This window comes from Anneissia japonica, unplaced genomic scaffold, assembly GCF_011630105.1.
Source record: "Anneissia japonica isolate Jap-2015-1 unplaced genomic scaffold, ASM1163010v1 scaffold581_len1011336_cov187, whole genome shotgun sequence".
Lineage (NCBI taxonomy): Eukaryota > Metazoa > Echinodermata > Crinoidea > Comatulida > Comatulidae > Anneissia > Anneissia japonica.
Window position 1 is genome coordinate 784229 of NW_022723686.1, and position 22658 is coordinate 806886.

Consider the following 22658-nt stretch of genomic DNA (forward strand, 5'->3'; position numbering starts at 1 on the left):
ATAACATCCAATTGGAAACAAGTCCAATTGGAAACAAGTTCAATCGGAAAGTGCCAAAATCCAATGATGTAATTTCCAATTGGAAAGTGCCAAAATCCAATGATGTATTTTCCAATTGGATCCAATATGATTTTTTCCAATTGGAATGAATTGGCCATTTTGGTAAGGGCCCCTAGTCGAGAAAGTCAAGACAATTCACACACACAATCGTACGTAGGCTTGGACTTGCCAAAAATAAATATTGAACAAACAAATATATTATGTACCTTGGTTTGACTACGTACATAAAATTTAGTTTCTGTTATGGCCAGTTTTAGTCAAAGTTTTGGCTTGCCACCCATTCATACAGTTATTGAAGCTAAGAAATCCTAGGCCTACTCTAGGCTGGCAAAATTGCAATTCTTTGCTGTGACAATTCATGGGCTGCATATATAAATGATCCTAAATGTGTTTCTCAATGTTTAAAAAAGATGTACTGACTCAATTGTAGACTTTCTTTTATGTACAAGCCAAAACAGTGACATAAACTGAAACCGAATACCGTTGCAGAGAACGCCCTCCAGCCCCTGAAAAGTTTTGAGGTGACGCTTAACAAGTATATTTTTTTATTTGGTCTTACCTTGTTCTATAATTTTATATAGTCTATTGACATATGCAGTGAAAATCTGAAACACCACGTGGTTGGAAGCAGCATGTTTCACATCTAGGCTATGTGTATGTCCAAGGGATTTATTTTACTCCGACCTCGATTTATTTACGATTTTTAAAATTTTAATCATATTAATACCCGTAGTATAATTAATGACATTTCCACAGTTTTTTTAATTAGATTGATTAAATTTTGTATAGATCAGTTTCCTTAACATATCAAAGTTGATATTAATCATTAGGCCATCAACATTTTTGATAGACTACAGAACATTTGAAAATAAGAACACTGAATAGTGTTTTCTCTCAAAACCAGTGGCAGATTGTTTTTAGCACCCCCACCCCCCAACATTTTGGTCCACTTTACACAAATTCGCACCCACCCAATAAAAATCCTGCGTACGGGCCTGCTGCCAGTTCCAAACAAGTTTATCTGGCAAAGAATTTCATAGAATAATTACTTTGTGTTCAAACCATGTTCAAACAAATCTCTCCTTTAATTTTAACTTTTAATAAGTTCTTAAATTGTTATCTAGTTTGACAAAGATATCCATTGAAACATAATATCCATGCCATTTAAAATGTTTAAATTTAAATTAATGAGCCTCGGACTACTACCTAGCTAAACTGGTTTATGTAGCATAATATAAAAGGTTTAGAAATTTGAAGTCTTAAAGCCAGATTCCATTGGCAACAAAATTGGATAATGTACAAATGATTTTTCTTCACAAAACGGATGTTTGACAAAAAAAACCCCTCCAGAACAGTTAATGAGATACAGATTTTTGAATATTTAAAAACTGGGAAAAAGGGGCATTTCCTACTGTTTTTTACAAATAGATTAGTTGCATGGTTTTGGGGTTCTTTAACCATGCTCTAAAAAATCTTTCTCTTTACATTTTAAGCACAATGACCAAACTAGTTTACAAAACGGTGTCTCAGGAGCAAGAACATTTCTATGTATTTTATTAATCTGCGTGGTTGGCTTAAACCAGATCATGTAGACAAGAGTGCCCAATGCAGTATATATGTATTTTATTATAAATAGGAACAAAATTAGCAACCAAATAGGAACGAAATAGGAAAAGAATGGGAATGGAATGGGCACAGAATGGAAACGGAATGGGAACTGAAACATTAAGGGATTACTGTACTGCATCTTTGTATTTTTGGTAATAGGAAGCATTTTAATAATACCTGTACATCCTTCAATGCACATAATGCTAAAGAATTCAAGCTTCCCATGGTATTTGCAATTGGTTGGGATACATACTGGATGCAACATGTAGCGGTAAATATATTCTTCGACAATACTAATACGTAGCAGCATTTGTGATCTCAAACCACAGCTACAGGAGGTAACATCAAAACATGATAATGATTCATGAACCTTCTATTCAGAAAAATGAGTTTTCCAGTGAAATGTTTGTCAAAGTGATAATGAGAATCTAGAAATCTGTCACCATGCTCATTAAAATTAATCAGTGTTTCTGTTGTGGCAGATAACAGCATTTGATGGCTTCCAAAGCTGTATCAAAATTGCATTGAATCAATCGTAATGGTAACTTGAAATGAATGGCACAGAAACAATAAATTGTGAAAAGCTCTGTCATGCTCAGTTAAATCTGACTCATACAGATGATGAAAAAAAACGCTTAAATCGAAATTACTTCTTAAAAGGAGTTCTAATAATCAGAGTGACTGGTTACACTTTAGAGTTCTGGTTTTCTTGCTTCACAGGGTTTTCACTTGGATTGACAGAGTTCGAATTCCATGCTATTAGCTCTGTTCATATTCATACTATTTAATTTTTTACAATAAATTTTTTTTTATGATTTTTGCTGTTCTTATTCATAATTTATTTATTTGTTTATATAATTATTTATTTTATGTATTATTATATATTACTATATTTATACATTTTCATATTTCTTTCTCTTAAAATTATTTTGTCATCTTATTGAATTGTGATGTAGGCTATAATTTTGACATACTCTTGTGTTGAGCACTTTAAAACAATGAGAAGATAGAAATAATTTAATAAACTAAAAAAACCTATATGTTTAAATAATATAGAGGGTGTTCTTTGCTCCTTTAGCACTGTGTGTCTGTAGTCTGCTTTTCCACAAACAGTATGTGGTAATTGTACTTCAGGAAATAGTTGCAGGAGTGAGTGGTACAACAATTTACATCCTTGAAAAAGCTAATCTTAGGTTTTAGGAATAATTCAAGTTGACTCAAAGGGAAATTAGAAACTGGTGTGTAGTCTCTTCTAATAAAATAGGTTAATAGCTTCAATGGCAACCGTCATATGATTCTTCTTTTCTTAATATATACAATGGCGGCTCTGGGTTTTTTTTTTTTAATTTTTTTTCTTGGGGGGGGGGGGTGGGGGGGGGGTTGGGGGCTAAGCTGTCCGACATTGGGAGGGCCTTGACCTGTCCAGTGGGGACCCCTGTCCCCAGTTGGCACCGCCACTGAATATATAACCACTTCGGACAACATAGGGGGGACCTTAGCAAAAATATAAGCTTTATATAGGATGGATAATTCAATAGCCAATTGCATGTAGGACTATGCACAGTGCTGGCCTCAGCAGGGTTATTTCCCCCTCCCCAAAATTGGAAAACATGGATCATCTGATAAAAATGTAATTTGCCAATTCAATCAAATATTTTGTTTGCTTTTCCTTAATATTGTATCATTTTAATAAAATTCCAAACCCTAAGTCACTTTTTGGCAAGGGGTTGCCTTTGACCTCACTAGAGCTTTTATTTTACCCCTGGACCCAGATCAATGGCCCTAAATGGTCCCTTGTTTCAAACCTCTTGTCGGACATGTTTGAGCCCTTTTGGCAAATGTCTGGAGCCATCACTGGTTACAAGCTAAAAAATGAATTAAATCATGTTCTAACTGAGGTCAGAGGTCTGTTCTTTAGCATCAAGCCTATCATATAGTGAAATTAGCAACCAATAAAATGTCAATAATGTGTGTGCAGCCTATTTCAAAATCCTTGCAGATTTGTCAGTCATCAATTCAAAGACCTAAAAATCTCCAGCAACTTCCTGTCCATGACCTGTTTATACAGACTGTACTGACCTCTATAATTCCAATCATACAGTATATTTTGTTAGTTAAATCATGCTCCATGGTTAAATAGTATACAGTTCCCTGTACCATTCCACCACTCAGTGTGAGAAAGCTTTCCCAGATGCAAGCAGCAAACAGTTCACTATGGTTTAGCTTACATCAGAAAACAAAGTCAGCACAGCATTTCAGCAATTGCAGTACCAGCAGTGGGAAATTTTTTTTCAAAATATCTATTTATGCTCTACAAATCCATGTTTTGCACACCAATAATGTCATCACAACGTAAAGTTGTTATCCAAACACGGAAGACAGGGTAATGCATCTCACAATCAGATTGCAAAAATAATCCTATACTCAAGAAGGTAAATACTATTGTATTGCACATTCAGTGCTTATAGGGAATAAATTCTTCTTTTAATGTAATTTAATTTCACAAAACTACATGTAATGTACCGTACCAAGGGCTGTTCGAAGGAACTCCCATTTTCCAGAAATGCCCTTTTAAGAAGATTAAGAAGTACCATTTATATGGAAATTAAGTAAAAACATTGAAAAATTATTTTGGCATTTTTATTGACATCATGAGGTGTTATATCATTAAAATTTACCCCAGCCATGGTGGGACTGAGGTGGGTAAGGATTCAAAGTGCCCTTTTAACGAACAATTAGAACCCCCCTTTAAAAATCCTGCCTACAGGCTTGCACAATGAATACAATTTATAAAACTAGAGCAGTCACTTCATTGGGTGCATACCTCCATCATGTGTTTGAACATTGAACAGTATGCAGGCTATCTATGATGGGCAATTCATTATTTTCTGCCCTGCGCCTGAATACCGACCAATACGCAGGCCACTGTATGTATTGTCTTTTATGCTCAAGGGTAAAATATCAAAAGTCAATAACCTTTACATTGTCCTTTGAAATTCCCTATTTTTTGCATACTTCCTAATAAACAGACAGACGGACAGACAGACGTGAAAACAAAAAATATGGATTATTGAATATGGTATATAAAATAGTCAAATCATAAAGGTATATGTATCAAAATGTTAATTTCAGATAAACAAACTGAAATTAATAATACTGTAAGCTTATGAAGTTTTTAACACTGTAAGTTTCAACAAGTCATATGGGGTCAGTTCATTGCTCCGAAAGTCCTTTGGTCCAAAGAGCCTTTGGTGCGAAGGTTGTCGGTCCGAAGGTCCATTGGTCCGAAATTAATATATTTGAAATATGGACAAAAAATATACAACACATGATAGACCTATATTAGATAACAGTAACAATAAAAAATTATTGATTGTTGCAAGATGCTCAAACTATGCAACATCCTATGAGCAAACAATTCAATTGACGGAAAGTCCAAATAGCATTAAGCTAATAGCAAAGGTCTTCCAAACACAATATATATATAAATATATATACAACAAAAGCATAAATCATATAATATAAAAATCACATAATATATTAATATAAAAATAAAGAATCACTCAAGGAAGCAGATAAAAAACTCATTAGTGGTCAAGAACGTCCCTAAATTAAAGGCGACCAAAGAGCCCAGCTGACATAACAATTATTCTAGGAAAACCAGGTTACTAAATTTAGGAACATTCGGACCAACGGGCCTTCGGACCAAAGACCTTTTGGACCAACAGGGCATTCGGACCAAAGGTACTCACTAAAATTAGGAACTTTGGACCAAAGACCCTTCGGATCAACGGGCCGTCGGACCAAAGACCCTTAGGACCAAAGGTACGCACCCAGTCATGCAGTAGTAGCTACAGTATGTACTATCTATGTGCATAGTAGATAAACATAATTCACAAAATGTTTTTGTATCAATTGGTACATGTACTCAAGTTGCAACTCAAAAGAAGGAATACCTGATTTTAACCAGAGTGTGCCATCACTTTTCCGGCCATATGATTCATACACTGTCACTGTATGATAATTCATAAGCTTAAATGTGGTATTTATCCAGGTGTTTGTAATAATTCAACACATCTGTTCCACCTAAGGGTTCTTAAATTGTAGCATTATATTTTAAATTTTAACCCCTTAATTTTTATGAACCTTTAATTTCACAAAATCTACAAATCATCTATAATCATGAAAGTAATTTTTTTCTGTTTAAACAATTACTTTCATGATTATGGATGATTTATAGATTTTGTGAAATTATGAAAGTAATTGTTTTCTCTGTTTAAACAATATTTGTATCCAAGCTATATGCACCTACTTCAATAAAATATTTTAATGTACAACAATATCATTTCGAATTTAATGATTTAGAAATACTTAGAAATCATTCTGTTCTGTCCACAAAATTAAATTTTCTTTGACAAAAAGCTGTTGTATTATACAGTCATGGTGTTCCTATATATGGTCATGATGTGATGTTATCATGACCATATTTAGGCATGACACATGTTTTTGTCAAATGAAATGTGATCTGGACAGGGTTTAAGCTATATAGTAATTGATAAATGATTTACTGCAGATACAAGGATACAGTTCTCATATTTTTTAAATTTCAATATACTTTTTTGTTTGTGTTTCATTTGATATCCTTTTGAAATGTAAAACACTCCTATCAATATTCACATGAACTATTTTAAAAACCTTTCTAAATTACTATAGCAGACAATAGCAATTTTAATCAGGATTTATAGAAATTTTTTATTAGCAAATACTATTGGGATTCAAGAAATATCTGCTAATTGTTCCAAGCACAAAAATAGTGAATTTGAAGATATATGACACTTATTAAAATCTTTGATGTAAAGCTCTGGGTGTAATCAAGGAGGCAGAACTATCCACTTTAAAACATGACCTTTAACTTTATCCCATACACGTTAATGGCCCTGTTACACCTTGACGATTTAGCCAGCGTATGCCGACATATGAAAAAAATGGCGAATACGCTGGCATAGGTCGAATAAGTTATTGGTAAGTTTTGTATAGTTAAGAGCACGCTGAAGCACACTGGTATACATCATAGTACAGTGAGTACATCGAAAATGTTTGAGCATGCATAAAACTTTTTGAGGTATGCCAGCGTATATGACTCGTACGTTCTGCATACGTGGGCCATAAGTTGTAGGTAAGTTAAGCAATCGTTGATACATGTTACTTGTAAGTTACTCAAAAGTCAAAACGTATTTCTAACCTATGAGTAAAGTGCTTCGAAGTTATATGTAACTTATAACAAACTTATCTCCAATGTATATTGACATATGTAGACGTATTTGACGTGTTCCAGACGTTATCAATACGCTATGAATGTGCCCAAAGTTGAAAAAAAGCATCGATAGTTCAGCGTATGCCAGCGTGTTAGAGAAATTTTGATATGTTTGGGATACGCTGACTAAATCGTCAAGTGACAGGGCTATAAGTCTCACGCATTCGGCGTGAGAATCACGCATTCGAGGTCTGTCTCACGCTCTCACGTTTAAGGACCAGAATCTCAAGCATAAATGCAATATTGCCTCTAATAAGGAAATATATGTGTAATTTCCAGCTCTCTCCCTAAATATTTATCATCTAATATACTTAAAGTAGGATTGGTTTTGTTATTATACATTTGAACACAAGTAAATGGTGCACTACACCAGAGTTAAGTTGATTTGGCCTTCTATTTTCGATCGTGGATGGCAGAAATTCACAAAAAAAATGTTTGATTTTCAGTTGTAAATACATGCATAAAGTAGCAAGGAATACATTTCCGGGTATCTAGGGAAAAACCTTCAGGGGAAGGGAAATGCCCCGGACACCCCCTTGGGGAGAGGTTTTTAGAACAAAAGTCTCATGCCCACAAATTGACATGTATGTTATTTGAAATATGGAGAATCTTTAATACCTGTAATATTGAAGATAAATATTATCTTGTCCTTGGGAGTAAAGATGATACCTTAACTTATTTGTGATGATTCCATATCAACCTCTGACATATTTTATAAAATATTTGGTAAATTATCATGGGATAAAATATTTTATATAAAACAAGATAATTATGGTAGATTATATTTTTGGTTTTAATTCTTTTCTTTTCTTTCATTTACTTCAAGCTGTTAATCTGTGTGTTAGATATATCCAAATATAAGTATTAGCAGTTAAATTTTGATAAATTATTTCCATTTTTATTATTTTTTTACTCATGGTAGATATGAGTAATGATATAACATCACCATTGAGGTAGAAAATGCACTATGACATCACAATATATTCATGCAATGACATGTGAATGACCTGATTATAGAGGGCTCACTTCAAATTGGAAAGTATCTCATAACATTTGAAAGTGGCATTCCCCAATCATGTCAGTATATAATGTAGGTGTACAATTGGAGGCATGTCTATGCTTAAATTAGCTGTAGAATTACAACCAACCAGTCACCAGACGATATTTCAGATTTTAAATTACATTATAAAATGTAGATATTGATTCATGAATAATTTATCTATTAGGTGAACAAAAGTCTATTCAGTGACATTTAAACATGGCAGTGAGATTTTTAAAATAGTCCTCTGATCAACTGGTAACCAATGCAAGAGTTTTAACAGTGGAATCAAGTCACTGGCTCCTCAAATTGAATGCAAGATGAGAAGCCCGGTTCCACAGCTGTTGCAACCGGATGACGTAAGAGTTGAAAGTGAGACAAACGTGACACCCTTCCAATTATATATCAAATCTTTAATGAGCAATTTTGTTGTGTGTGGGAACTGAACTCAATAGTAACTACAATATTTTCTTATAATGAATTAGCCTGCAGCTGACAACAAACTGACAGACTTTAAAAAGTTTATAGTATTTCTATAAATATTAATAAAATTTAATTATTCAAAAATGATGTTGAATCAAAATGATACGGGATGAATACGATAGAAGATGAGAGGAATTGTCATTGTGGAATAATATGGTTGACTAAGCACACTTTGTTTTTTTATGAAACATGTATTGTTTTCTGTAAATGATACGATTTAAATAGATTTGTTTCTCTAACAGACTGTGGAAATCTCTTGGTCCCTGATTCAATTCCCATTGCTGCTCTCCCTGTATTTCATCGAGAGGGCTAAAATGTACGATAGTGCACTGTCTTTCGGATGAGGCATCTAAGCCATTGGTCCTGTGTGCATTATGGCCCATGTGCACGTTAGAGAACGCAGTACATTCTTCAGGAAAAGATTAGGGAATTGTCTCCCGGTGTACTGCCAAGTCACCACAAGAAGAAACCTTCTGGAAATAAGTCTTCTGACTTTTGTGGGTTATCCTTGGTGTTTACACTGAATACATCTAATCCAAGTTTTATTCAAAGAAATTTTTAACTATGACATCAGAAAATAAATTTATATATTTTCTGAAATGAATAATATACAGTATTTGGTTTCGTAAATGTAAAGACAAGAAATGTTCATGTATACAGGAACTTACTCTTTTATTTTCATCTCTAGCAGGTGACTTATCTTTGGCAAGTGTTCCAAATATACTTGGCTGAAAGATAAAACAAATAAGGAAGATGTTAAAAATTAACGAACAATTTGGAATAAAATGTGTTTTCATACAATAAATCTATTGAATATTATTAATTGATAATGATAGGAAACACTACAAACATTGCACGTGGATCTTTGCAATTCTGTTCTATTAATATTACAGTATTCTCAATCCTGCCAAAACGAAAGACAACATTTTTCAAGGCAATCGTCTGACTGATTTCCCCTACTCTTCTCAATATTTACATCAAGAGATCATAAATTCCTTAATCACCCTTTCCCAACCCCCCTCCCCCTTTCAAAAAAAGTTCTTGTCGGTCCACATAGTACAATAAGTGAATTTCAGCAGACAATAAGGATAAATGCAAAGTACAACATGGCGTAAGAATTGCCATTGAGACTTAAACCTAGAGGTTGTGGCTAACACAGGATTGCACTGACACTAAATATAATATGCAACAAATCCTACAAAAGTGTGTTAATATAATTTCACGACTGCAATTATAAACCTGTGTCTTTTTGGGGTACTGTTTCAGCAGTACAAATACAATTTTTTAGTTACTTATTTATTCTTATCTTGTAAAAATTTTAATGGATCCAGTCTACTTGAAAAAGCAAATACATTGTTCACAAAACAATGTAGCATGTGGATGGATGTATGTATGGATGAATAATACAATTTTGTCACAGGAAGAGGGCCATAACTATTTTGTATGGATAATCCTCAGTGAAAAGCAGTTTATCCATTGATTAATTTGAATTCTGTTCAAAATGTCTGAATATGCTTAAAAAAAAGAAACAGACTTCGACAGGACCAATGTTGATATTAACAATAACAGTGTTATTAATATAATAGAATGTTATTGTTACACGGATGTAAAATTTCAAGTCAGTGTGATCACATCAGAAATCTTACACATGCACTTTGCCCTTACAGTGGTTCTCAGAAGGACAAGTTTGTCAGCTGTTAATTTGCCTAAATTTTTAACATCTAGCAGTTTGTTACAATTATATCACGCTCTGGTGGATTCATTGTGATATGGAGAGACAAACGGGTGGGAGTGTATATGTCACATTATACTGATTTAATATTTATCCAAAAATGATTTCAAGAAAATAGGGCACAACTTTAGGACCAGTGCTACATGTATGCACAAATAAGATAAGATAATCTGAGATTTTAAACCCTCGTCTTATTGCGCCAAATCTATGCACCTGAAAAAATACAGTAATGGCATTTGTGTACATTGCAGCATTCTTCCCAATATAATGAAAAATCCTTTAACCAGAGCCTAGCAGGCATCAACGTTCCTATGCATGATACATGACTTAACCAACCATATTTTCTGATTAAAGTAATCATAAATGACATAATCAGAAAAACCGGGGTCAAATTTGTGTGTTGGTTGAAAAATTCAGGGGGGTCTTTATGGCCCAAAATAGTGATTTCAGACCACATTGATAGGCAAATTACGGTAATATTTTTAGCAAATTTCTTTGAAAAAATTTCGTAAGCCTAGCTAGGTACTGTATACAGTATTTTCATTTTACAGTAGTTTGTAATGATATCGGAAGTATGGGAGCTGGCAGTGGCCTACTAGACTACAAATTATTTTAAAATAGCTTGTGCCCTATCGTCCACACAAGGCAGGCGTGACGCCCGGATTTGCCCGACGGGAGGGCGGAGGTCCCTGACGGGGGGCTAACGCCCCCAACGAAGGGTCAGATTTCCCCAATGAAAGCAAAGTGGGCGTGTTCGAACTTTGATTAAAAGGCTTCAAAAGTGGTCCAGGGGGCAAAGCCCCCGAAAATTTTTCCAATTTAGGGGTTTTAAGGGCTTATTTAATCGATTTTAGAGTCTACTAATATGTAGAAAATACACATATACAGGGCCCCACCCCCCCCCCCCCCATCGGGGGGGGGGCCTGTATTAGATGATAACACGATATCATTCATTTAACGATCTACCACCCTAATCGATCTACTAAACTAGGCCTTATGTTTTTGTGGAAAAAACTTGCCGATCGGCAAGTCGGCCTGACTGAACACTGCAGGAATTTCACATCGTACTTCGCATCGCGAGGAAAAACAAAATGTCGGGAAACTTTTTTTTACACATGCGCATTTGCATAAATGTCTATAGACACACACACAACACATACAGGGAAAACAGTGGAAAGTGATTACAATAGCTTCTATTGCATTACATGCATGAACTACAAATTTAAAAAATTGCATTCTAATTCGGATTACCAATAATTATAATTGCTATTTATAGAATACTATTTTTTTTTCTTCATATTTTACTATTAGACCTAATTTGACATCCCTACTCCGGCCAGCATTCAATCCGCTGTAGTTGGTTCAGCCTAGCCAAACTAAGCCTCATGTGGCAAGCCCATCAATCAGGAAAGTTTGCATGTCAGCCGGACTGCTTTCACTCCTCCGGCAAGGATCAGTAGTTTGTTATTGCAAATAACAGATAATAAGAGGAAACAAACAAACTTTAATTTTAAAAATAAAAAAAAACCAGAATTTTAAATTGGAATCAAACGATTTAAATGTAATAAGCTTTCATACACCCATCACAAATGTTTTTGGCTTACTAATTTGTTTTTTAAAAACCTGAAATTGTTGTAATTATACAAAACTAAAAAAAACCTGAAATTTGTTACAATACAAAACCAAAATAACCTGAAATGTGTATACAAAAATAAAAAAATTTGTTAAAATACTATAGTTCTAATCAACCTCTGTTTTAAATACCTTAATTGACCTCAGTCATAATCTCTAGAAGGTTGTGAATGGAGATTTTGAATGTGTTTGTTTATTTTATTTTTGTACAGGATGGAAGTGCAGCTTATTGGAGTCATTTTCAGATGTGAGGACAAAATGTAAGTGACGGATTTAAACTTCAGGGGTACTAAAATTTTATGAAAAAAATCCCCAGGCTTAACAGAATAAACAGTTGGTTTCCAATTTCCCACCAGACTGTTAAAATGTCATAAAATGACCATATTGATAGAAAATAATTTATGGTTATTCACTCCAGGTGGACGTTAGACTGATCTTCCCAATGATAAAATGTGATCCTAGTAAATACACGGTACACAGCGGTACCACACAGTTCTCATTATAAATCATGCACACAAAAGTGTATTTTACTACTGCTGATTATGATTTACCTCCTAATATAAAATGTGCCAACAGTGTTTGTATGTTCAAAAAGAAATATAAACTGTTTCTAATTGAGGCTCAATAATTCAAGCTTTCATTGGAATAAAGAATTAGATTGCATTCAATTACTATATTCAATTTGTTAAAAAAAAAAGGGTAAGGGGGAATTGTAACGTAACAGTTGAATCCATGAGAAAGTATTAAAGAATTTTTGAACCATGAGACACAACACACAATAACACAGGAGTAAGAAAAGCCTTTTTTATGAATTGTTTATGAAGTATAAAACTGAAAAATAAAAAAAGGTAACATAACGTAATGGGACCATGAGACTAAACACACAATAACACAAAAGCACGGAAAACATTATTATAAGCAAAACATTATTGAAAATCTTTAAAAAATTAACAGATACATTATTCGTTATTCAATGTGTCAAAAGGGGCTACAATGACAGGCCTTTTGGCCTTCATGTAGTCTCTTGGCCATCTTCCTGTCACTTTGGTGTTTTCTATTTTATTTTCCAATTTATTGTTAATGCTTTTGTAAATGTTTTGATTGGCCAATAAATGTGACTTATGACTTATGAATGCGATCCTAGTAAATACACGATACACAGCGGTACAACTTGGTTCTCACTGTTAATCATGCACACAAAATCCTATTTTACCACTGCTGAAAAAGTTTCGAGGGTTCAACATGGAGATGGAGATTTCTTCACCAGTGATGCTAATTGTGTTTATACTTTCTAAGTGTAATCACAAGCCAGAATCAAGGGAATACTTGACAGTTAAAGACAAACATACAATTCAAGATATTTTTAGTATTCAAAATACTAGAACATGTTCACTTACGCCTGCTTTGGCTGCAACTTCATCGCAAGCCACATCGGACGACGGTCCATGGATATCAATTGATGTAAACTCCACCTAGTTTTGGGCAGCTAAAGTTGCTGACGGTGGTGGAAACGATTAATATTAACATGGAGAGAATGATGTGTAGTATCAATCAGGGAGCTGGGGTGCAATTACAAGCGTAACCCAATAAAATATTTAAAAAATAAAATGTTTTTCCTACCTACCTACATATCTAAAAATTGTTATGAAATCTGAAACCAAATATTAATTTTATTTGGGCCTATATATACCTCCACTCCAAATGTCGGATATGTTATCATCTAAAATTTATTTTTTAATGAGGTCATTTCCAGCAGATTCATAATTGTTTTTTCATTTTTGGTTCCGATGTCCAGATCACAAACTTATTCAAATCAAGTATAATCCTTTTCTAATGACATCATTATTGCAAAATTAATTATACTGATACTATTGCCAACGATGTAGCTAAGGCCATAGATGTCAACTGGAATTTTGGAATATTCATGATAGTGGAAGATAATGTAATACTGTACAAAACAAATTATACTACTGTATCTGAAATGTCTTGAGCATTTGCCTACGTACAGTAGCTATCTGTTTAAAGCACTTTTAATAGTGAACATCAATTCTATATCACTGTACCTTAAAATGGCTACTAAAGTATGTATGAATATGCAGAATTTATGAATTACAAATGATGTCAACCATGATTCACTGGTAAAATTTTAAATACCGTTATTTCTGAATACTGATATATAAGATAAGTTTTTTTTTTAAATCCATTCACTGGGCTCATGTTTTTTTCTCATATGCCCAGAATTATGGAAAACTGTACAATCATGGAGAACATATAATTTTTTATGTCTTGCCAAGGAAAACTTTTTTCATAATACATTTATATGACAAATAAAAAAATCAGTATCAGGATATATTGATTTCAGGTTTGCAATGTATTTATCTGGGTCATTTTTGAGTATGACAAATTGACCTCTAACACATCAAGCTAAATAGATTTATATTATTATATTCTTGGCATTTGTTACATATTATAAGATTTCTCACAGCTGATGTATCAAGAATAATCTTCACAGGCATGGCAATGGGGCGCAACTTATCTTTTTTTAATCATATTTATAGAGGGTGACCCTTCCAGGGTATCCTAGATGGTTAGCTGATATTCAGGGGCCCTCTTAAGTAAATAAAATAATTTGATGTTTTTATTAGCGAAGTCTCTTTATGAGGCTTAGGGAGTGGAGTTGTTATTAATATAGTCACAACAAAAAGTTCTGCTGTCATAGGAATTGAACCCAGGACCCTGGGATTAGAAGGCAAGCATCTTAACCACCACCCCTTTCACTTAAATAAATGAAAAAACGTGATGCTTTTATAAGCAAAGTCTCTTTATAAGGCGTAATTAGTGGAGTTGTTTTTAGTAGTGAGAAAAAATCTTGCTGTCACAGAAATTAAACCTAGGACCCAGATATTTGAAGGCAAGCACCTAAACACAGGTATGTAACCAGGTTCATAGAAGGGCTACAGGCAAAAACTCGAAAGTATTTTTTTAATAAACAAGTTTATGCTAAAATACTACTACAGTAGCAAACTCATAAAGCGCTTATCTTCACTACTTGCGTATAAATTTTAGACTTTTAGCAACATTTGTATTTGATTGAAAACAACATAATCTGTGGTAGGAATATCTCTGGAGACTACAACATTAAGCACACATCCCATGTAAAAATTATTCTCATGTGAATCAGGTATACAGTATAATTTCCAGAAACTCAAACACCACAACTTTTGTTAATTTCTTTACAATAAAGAATCCTGAATTTGCATCAATTGCAATACCGTACTCGCGCGAATATGCGCCCGGGCGCTTAAAATATTTTTTTGCACTTTCTGAGGGGCGCTTATTCAAATGGGGCGCTTATTTAAACGGGGCGCTTATGGAAACAGAGTGGAAATTGAGGGGGACGCTTATGGAAATAGATGAAAATCAAAGGGTTCTTATGGGAAATTATTAAATTCAAGAGGCATTTTTTGAATGAAAAAAGATTATATAAGGACATTACGAATGGTGGTTAGGCGGAAAAGATACAGTAATCGTCCAGAGAACATGGCTCATGACAAGAATGCGTGAATATTTACATAACAGCAAAATAGCAAATGCAATTAGTGGTGGTGGGTAGTGGTTAGCTTGTTGGCCATCGGCCGATTGAGATTAGCAGGATGGCAGGATCATTGTATTTTTTCTTGAAAACACAGATGAGAATGTGCTAAAGGTCGGAAAAAGAAAGAAAGGAGTAGGACTAGGCATAGACAAATATGTAAAAAGAGTAAAGTTGGAAATATACTGTCTGCCCAGGGATCGGAGCTCTCATCTGTCCAAGAGAAATATCCTCATTTTATATTTACCGAAGAAGAATATATTTCCACTCTACAGCTCAAATCACACCAACAACCGCAGTCCCAGGATTGATTGGATTATTGACTTGCTATAAAGAAAAATCTTATGAGGGGGCGCTTATTCAAATTAGAAGGGCGCTTATTCAAACGGGGCGCTTAAGGAAATTTTCACGTTAGGAGGGGCGGTTATTCGAGAGTGGCGCTTATTCAAACGGGGCGCTTAATCGCGCGAGTACGGTAGTTTACAGTTATGTCTGTATTAGACTTTCCTACCTCTTTCAAAATTCTGAAATCAAAATCAATTGAAATTTTATTTTAAAAATTTTGAATTTAGTATTTGATTTCTTTTTTTAAATATCTTTGTAATATATTTTTGAGAATGTGAAAATCACAGCCATTTAATATCCTGTAAAAAGGATAAAATAAGGTTGATCTGTATCTGAAATCAAACCCATAACAAGGGTTCTTAAGAGATCTGTTTCTTATAAGAGGCAATGGTCCAGGGTGCTATGTTAAACTTACTTATTGAAGTGAACTTCAAGCGAGAACATGACTGAATGGTAAAGTGTACACTATTGGTTTCAATAGCTCTATAAAAATATAATCTTAAGTGTCGATATATCGGTAGGCATATTCTATATTATTGTGCATGACTCATTTTTTAAAAAAATGTATACAAAAAAAATGTATACAAAAGAGAAGAAAATATTTAAATTTTAAAAAATATGGTTACACGATTAGAAAATAATTTAAACCTTTGTCCTGTGGTATGTCATTGTCATGTTCCAATGACCTTTTTTTCTTAAATGGAAATAATCATTATTATCGGAATAGACATAAACTGTAAATAAAAAGCATGCAGGGGTCCCAAGTGTCCTGGAAACTCGCAGGAGTCTCCCGAAAATCAGGACGGCCTCGCCCACTCCCACAAGCAAGCAAGAAGCTCCCGGAAATTAACACATATCCCAAAAATTCATAATATTTGCATGTTTTCACGGCTTTATATATCAATTGTCGCATGGAAGTCATTGCCAATGTGCATCACAATGTGAAGCAAAATAAAATTAAGTGTTATGAAAGCTCATTAACCAGATCGGTGTGGAATTCAAGAGGGAAGCCCTCCCACCCCCAAATTTTTCTAAATTAAAAAAATGGAGAGAAAAAGATAATCATATTCAAATTTACAGTAAGCATAAGAGTGCCATTTCCAGCCATCTAGAGGTTCCAACCATGGAACTATGGTGGGGATTGAGGTGGTATAGACCCCTGTAAAAGCCCCTCTCTGCTCTCCCTATTGCAAATTTTCGGATCCGTCACTGCAAATGTCCCGACGGGAGAAAAGTGGGCGTAGTCGGGAAGTTGCTTAAAATATATCCGAAGTGGTCCGGGGGGAGAAGCCCCTTAAAGTTTGACAATTTTCTATTAAAATGCAGAAGATAGAGTACATATAATTTAGTTATCTCAGACTAATTATGGTTTTTTCCCCCAAGGGATAAGGGGTAGCACCTGTCTCTTATACACATCTAGATGTGTATAAGAGACAGCAATTATACTGAAGATTAACAAAATAGGTAACACAAGTAATTAGGTTCAACTAGATACAGGTAAACAATTTAAAAACAACATCCTGAAATGAAGATAATTGTTGAGTATTACCTCAGTTACTTCCAAGTTTAAAAAGTCTACAATAGGAAACTTCAGCTCATTTAAATCATCATCAATTGATGAGCTGTCTGATATGGTGGATAGCCGCTCCATGGTTCCAAAGGTCTGAAGTATTTAATAAAACTAGTCTTGAAACACAGCAAGTCAGGAGAGGTAGTCTTCTGAATATTCACCTCTCCATTAAAAAAAACGAAACAAATCAAAATGTCTCAGTATTCACAGCAGTTGTACGAAAAACAGTCCACAACCAAAGAAAGAAAATTTCTGGTAAAAATTACATTCCAAAATGCAAAAATGCTGGTCGTTTAACCACTAAATCTTTCAACTATAGAAATATGTTGGTTTACATCATTGTTAATGTTTCCAGCCATTTCACTCAAGACAAAGATTAAAATGAGTCAGCGTTGATGAATTTAGTTATAACCAACAAATTTAAGAATAATTTACGCTGATTTACCAATCACTATGAAGGCAACAAATCTCAATTTCTGGAATATTAAGTATCTCATGAAGACACCAAGTAAAAGTATAGTAAATCCAATGATCTTTGCACAGGTATAAAATCCACCACAATTTTCTAGAAAATAAGAATGTTTATTATAATGACGTAATAAGCTCAATGATGATCTCGCTATTAACTACAGCATGTTAAAGACTATAGGTCCACAAATCGTCGCCCCTCTTAAGCTGATTTTACAAATATAATCAACACACAATTGAAAAGCATGCACATAAAAATCTTCTTTTCTTCATCAAAACAATGGAAAACACACTGAAATTAATATTAATATCAAAGTTAAAAACATCCAAGCATTGTAACAAACAGGATAATAGATAACAAATGACCTCAATTTGCAGATTAGAGATATATAAAATCCAAAAGCTTATACAATGTTGAACACAAAAAAATATAACCAGCTGATTTTCATGATTCTATAGCCAAATACAAGTCACTGGTTGTCTCAGCCTTGGTATCCACACAAATACAAAAACGACTTCCACCAACTAACAAAAGGATTGTTAATTCACATCTGCCATCATAAAAACTCTGCTGGTGTTCTCGTCTGGTAAAATCCACACATTGAAAACAATGATGAAAATGGCTTTTAGGGATAAGCTCTGTATCATTTAAACCAATGGCTGAAGCGATGCAAGTACCTATGCCACCACAATGCTAATTACTAACGTTGTTGTTGCTTTCTATTTTCCACAGTACTACAGTATGTATTTCACTTCCAAAATCCAACCTCATAAATCAGTCAATTTATTCGTAGTTGTAGTTTATGAATTCAGATAAAAATGCTTTAAATTCACTGAAATAATACACAAATGCCTACCATTTCTTATAGTTGCATGTGCACTAGATATTTAAATTCAATAGTTAAAAATGAATTCAAAGCACAAATTGAAATACACATGGGTGTCATAACAATGTTTAACCTGTTAAACAGAATATAGTTCATGAAACACTTGCTCCTCTACCAACTGTAAGCATTAACAGATCCACCAATAAGAACAAGTTATATAAAATTTAACACTGAGGATGAATCACATAAAAATATCAATTTCATGAATATTTTAGTAAATTCTCTAGAATGATATTCAAAGATCAGCATGGAAAGCTATCACAACACTCGAATAAACAAGATATTTCCAGTGTAAAGATCTAGCATTAGAATATCCAAAACCGCATGCAGGCAAAGAAGTACTTGTTGAAGGAGCCAAGATAAATATTAACTGGTACTGTATTAAATCATTAATAAAATCACAAGTTCACCAGACACCAAACATATTCCTGTGGTTCCTTGTTTTAACCACAAATGATTAGTTCCATTCTAAAGCAAAAAACACCTAAATATGGCAGGTCTATTCCCGTGTTCAGAATATGGAAAACTTCCGCAGTAGGAATTCTCCTACAGTGACTGATCATTGACAATGGCTGTAAAGCCATTCACAGGAAACCTCACCTTGAAATCAAGCTGGTGGAACTTAAAGGGACTATTCAAAGCATAATATTCATTAGTATTCTTAGAGGAGCAGTACAGAATTCAATAATCAACAATGATATAAAATATAGCTCCACTAATATAAAGGGACAGTTTACTCTAAACATTCTTAGGTTTGTACTTTACCTACAAGCCAGCAGCCTTGAATGATCTTTCTAGTTTGTAATTTTACATCATGGACTGTCTGTATCAGCAGAAAGTCAGTACAGAATATTTATCATCTTTGTAATTCTTAAATATGAATGGAACAACTTTAAAGGCTCAAATAATGTTTATACATAGGCATCAAGGACAAATGCCAAACCTCAAACCTCCATGACCAATCTTGTGATAATAATAATAATAATACATACATGGATTTATATAGTGCAAAAAAATGGTTAAAAAATGATATGGTTAAAACTCAGGGGTACATCCAGCCCGGTAAGAAAGAAGAGGTGTGAATTTGCATACATAGTCAGAGTCTCAGGGAAGAGTCACTGGTAGGGGTGAAAGGGGGAGAATCTCCCTTACACCTCTAGCACTTTCATTAATTTGAGTTTGTATTTGATTGATTTTTTCTATTTAGCATGGTAATTTTCTGATAAGCTTTACAAAAAAAATTTACCCACCAAATCCGCCACTGCAACTATTCAATGCAAACCAACATCTTAAAATTAAAGGCATGCCTAAGGAAATAGTCAACCTAGCTAGTAGACGAAGGTGCCACCCCCTCCCCCAACCACTAGACTAAGTTTCCCCTCTCCTACAACCAATGTGTATGCTGCTTATGTCCTTCTCCCTTTAAGTCTTCATTTGCAAGCTAGATGATTCACAACTGTCCTACTGTACATTATATTGTGTGTGGAGCAAGTGTTCCATCAACAAGGTCATTAGCATATTGATAGATTATATAGTTCATGGAATAAAACAGAATTTTTTGGGATTTAGGTCAACAAAAGGAAAAGATATCTAATCGAGGAGGTATTGATAATCCCAAAGTATTACTTGATTTTATTTTTCCTAAAGTGGAAGATAAAATATTATAAACTAGTAAATAAGGCCAAATAAAATTAATTGCTAGTTTTATGTCCCCACCCTCATAAAACTTTGGAGCCTCCTGAAAAAAAATTACTATTTAATAATAAAAAAAACCCAATCATTTTTCCATGGAAAATAAAAATAATGATGATCAGAAAAATTGTTTTCAAAGTCTAAGAAAAGGTGGAAACATAAATGGCAGATTGAATACATTATAAACACTCACTTTTATTTCTTTAATCTGCCAGCCTATTTACTACTAGGCCTATAGGATAAAATTATGGACAATAATACATAAAAGCAAACTTGAAATAAACGTTGAAACTGCAATCGTAGAGTTCATGAATGTAAACCTTTATTATTATAGAAAACACACTACGACATGTTTCCCACACTTACTAGAATAATGTAGTACACTAGAAATTGCAAATTGCAAGTAAAGTGCTGCAAAGTACAACTGCATATAAATGTTCTTCGAACAAAATTATTTATGCGAGTCAAGTGAAAATAATGAATAATAAAAATATAACAAATAATATGAGACACGACCCATAGTCTATATTAGAACACTTCTCATTGGGTAACAAAGTCGTAATTTTTCATTTTTGTCAAAAGTGTGTATAGCGGTGAATTATGGTTTAGGTTTTTTTAATAAAGTTTCAAAAATTTCTATAGTGTATGTGGAAAATGGTGGAAAATGTAGTTGATTACCAAAGGTTACAATTTTTATTTTGAAGACTGCATGGTCTAGGAAGTGTACATTTTTTTATGAGGCAAGTTTCCAAAGGCGGGTTTTCTAGGGGCGAGTTGACTGCCAAAGAGTGTTGCCAAAGTGCGAGCCAGCGTGTTATTTGATCACAAGTGCGAGACATCGCAAGTGTGAGCCAGCGAGCCATGACGTCACGACAATAGATACGAGACGTTACTCGAGTTGTGCGAGGTATCGGCTGAGATTTGTGGAGTACTATTCAAAAAACAACTATAGGTCTAATAATGAATTATTGTGATGTTAAATAGACAATGTTAGCTATCAAAGAGCGACGTTGTTTTTCATTCTTCAAGGCTAGGCCCTAGGCCTATACCATCCTAGCTAGTCTAGGCCTAAAGTAGGATAAGGCTAGCGTGACATGCGGACGTTGGTACGTGTTGGTTAGTCTACAAACGTCACCTAAAGTAATTGACATTACCTGGCAGAACGAAAGAAGGAAACTCCGCTTTTCAGTCGTCTTAGGCCCTTGTTTTTTGACAAACAATGACCTTTCAGGGGTCAAATTGCTGTCAAGAATGTGAATTGGCTGCTTCGCAGCAAATAGATAAAAATGTGGATGTGAACTGTATTTAATAGTAAGCCAATCATACACCAGGCCCATGACGTTTCCATATTTGCCTAAACATGGAATGTTGAAAATTAGCTCAAAATGAATTTAAAAATGTATTGTTCCCTGAAAAAAAGTCATAAAGATCAATTTTGAAATGAACTTGCTTATTTTTAACATAAAAATTTATTCACCTGGAGCATAGAAATAATGTATTTTAAAATTGATTACCATGAGACTTATAATGGATAATGATTTTTTTAAATATATATATTTCTAGCAAGTAGGTGTTTCAATCAATTTTCATCATTATCTGGAGAATGATTAGGAGTAAAGATATTTTTAATTTACTCATTTCTAACTTAATCATTTCTATGTTCAATCTGACAGTTTTATGTTAATTCAAAATAAGCAAGTTACATTATTTTTAATTATTTTTGTGTGCATGTGTACATAATATTGTATATACAGTATATTTTCCAGGGGACACATCTTAAAGCTACAGTACAAGAGTCAATTTTACTATACAGGATGTATTCAAATGTCTTCGCTTTTTATTGACTAATTCATCATATATTCTGACTGACTTGTAATAACACCATTCCATGATGAATAATTAATTGTTCTGTAAAAAAGGACATGGTATTGTAATCTGCCTGGGGTTATAATTTTTCTTAAGAAAGCATTTTGCTACTTGTAAATCACATCGCCCCAAGCTTAATTTATGAATAAAAACTGTGCATTCATTATTGAAATTAATGTTAGTTCTTATAAATTGGTGCAACTTCTCCATATGTTAATGCAATCCATCTCAGGTGACCATATTAAGTATACTGTATATATAGATACTGTATATTATACTAAGAATAGAATTTGATACTACCCAACAGAAGATACCATATGCATGCTAAAATATGCAAAAAAAACAAAAAATTTGAACACTTTTCTTATTG

The 22658-nt window shown here is 33.8% G+C and overlaps 1 protein-coding gene across 2 annotated transcripts in view; it reads right to left on the bottom strand.

Annotated features, from left to right (window-relative positions):
- Nucleotides 1-22658, bottom strand: part of LOC117112352 — a 46003-nt gene that overhangs the window by 14075 nt on the left and 9270 nt on the right. The window contains exons 1-3 of one of the 2 annotated variants that reach the window (XM_033255430.1): nt 19215-19293; nt 17355-17940; nt 9173-9232 (exon numbers count right to left, since the gene is read on the bottom strand). In XM_033255430.1, the coding sequence (XP_033111321.1) occupies nt 9173-9232; nt 17355-17456 (162 nt within the window). In that variant the 5' untranslated portion in view covers nt 17457-17940; nt 19215-19293. Of the gene's footprint in view, nt 1-9172; nt 9233-17354; nt 17941-19214; nt 19294-22658 lie in introns of those variants that run through there. The other variant, XM_033255429.1, reaches the window with a different exon arrangement.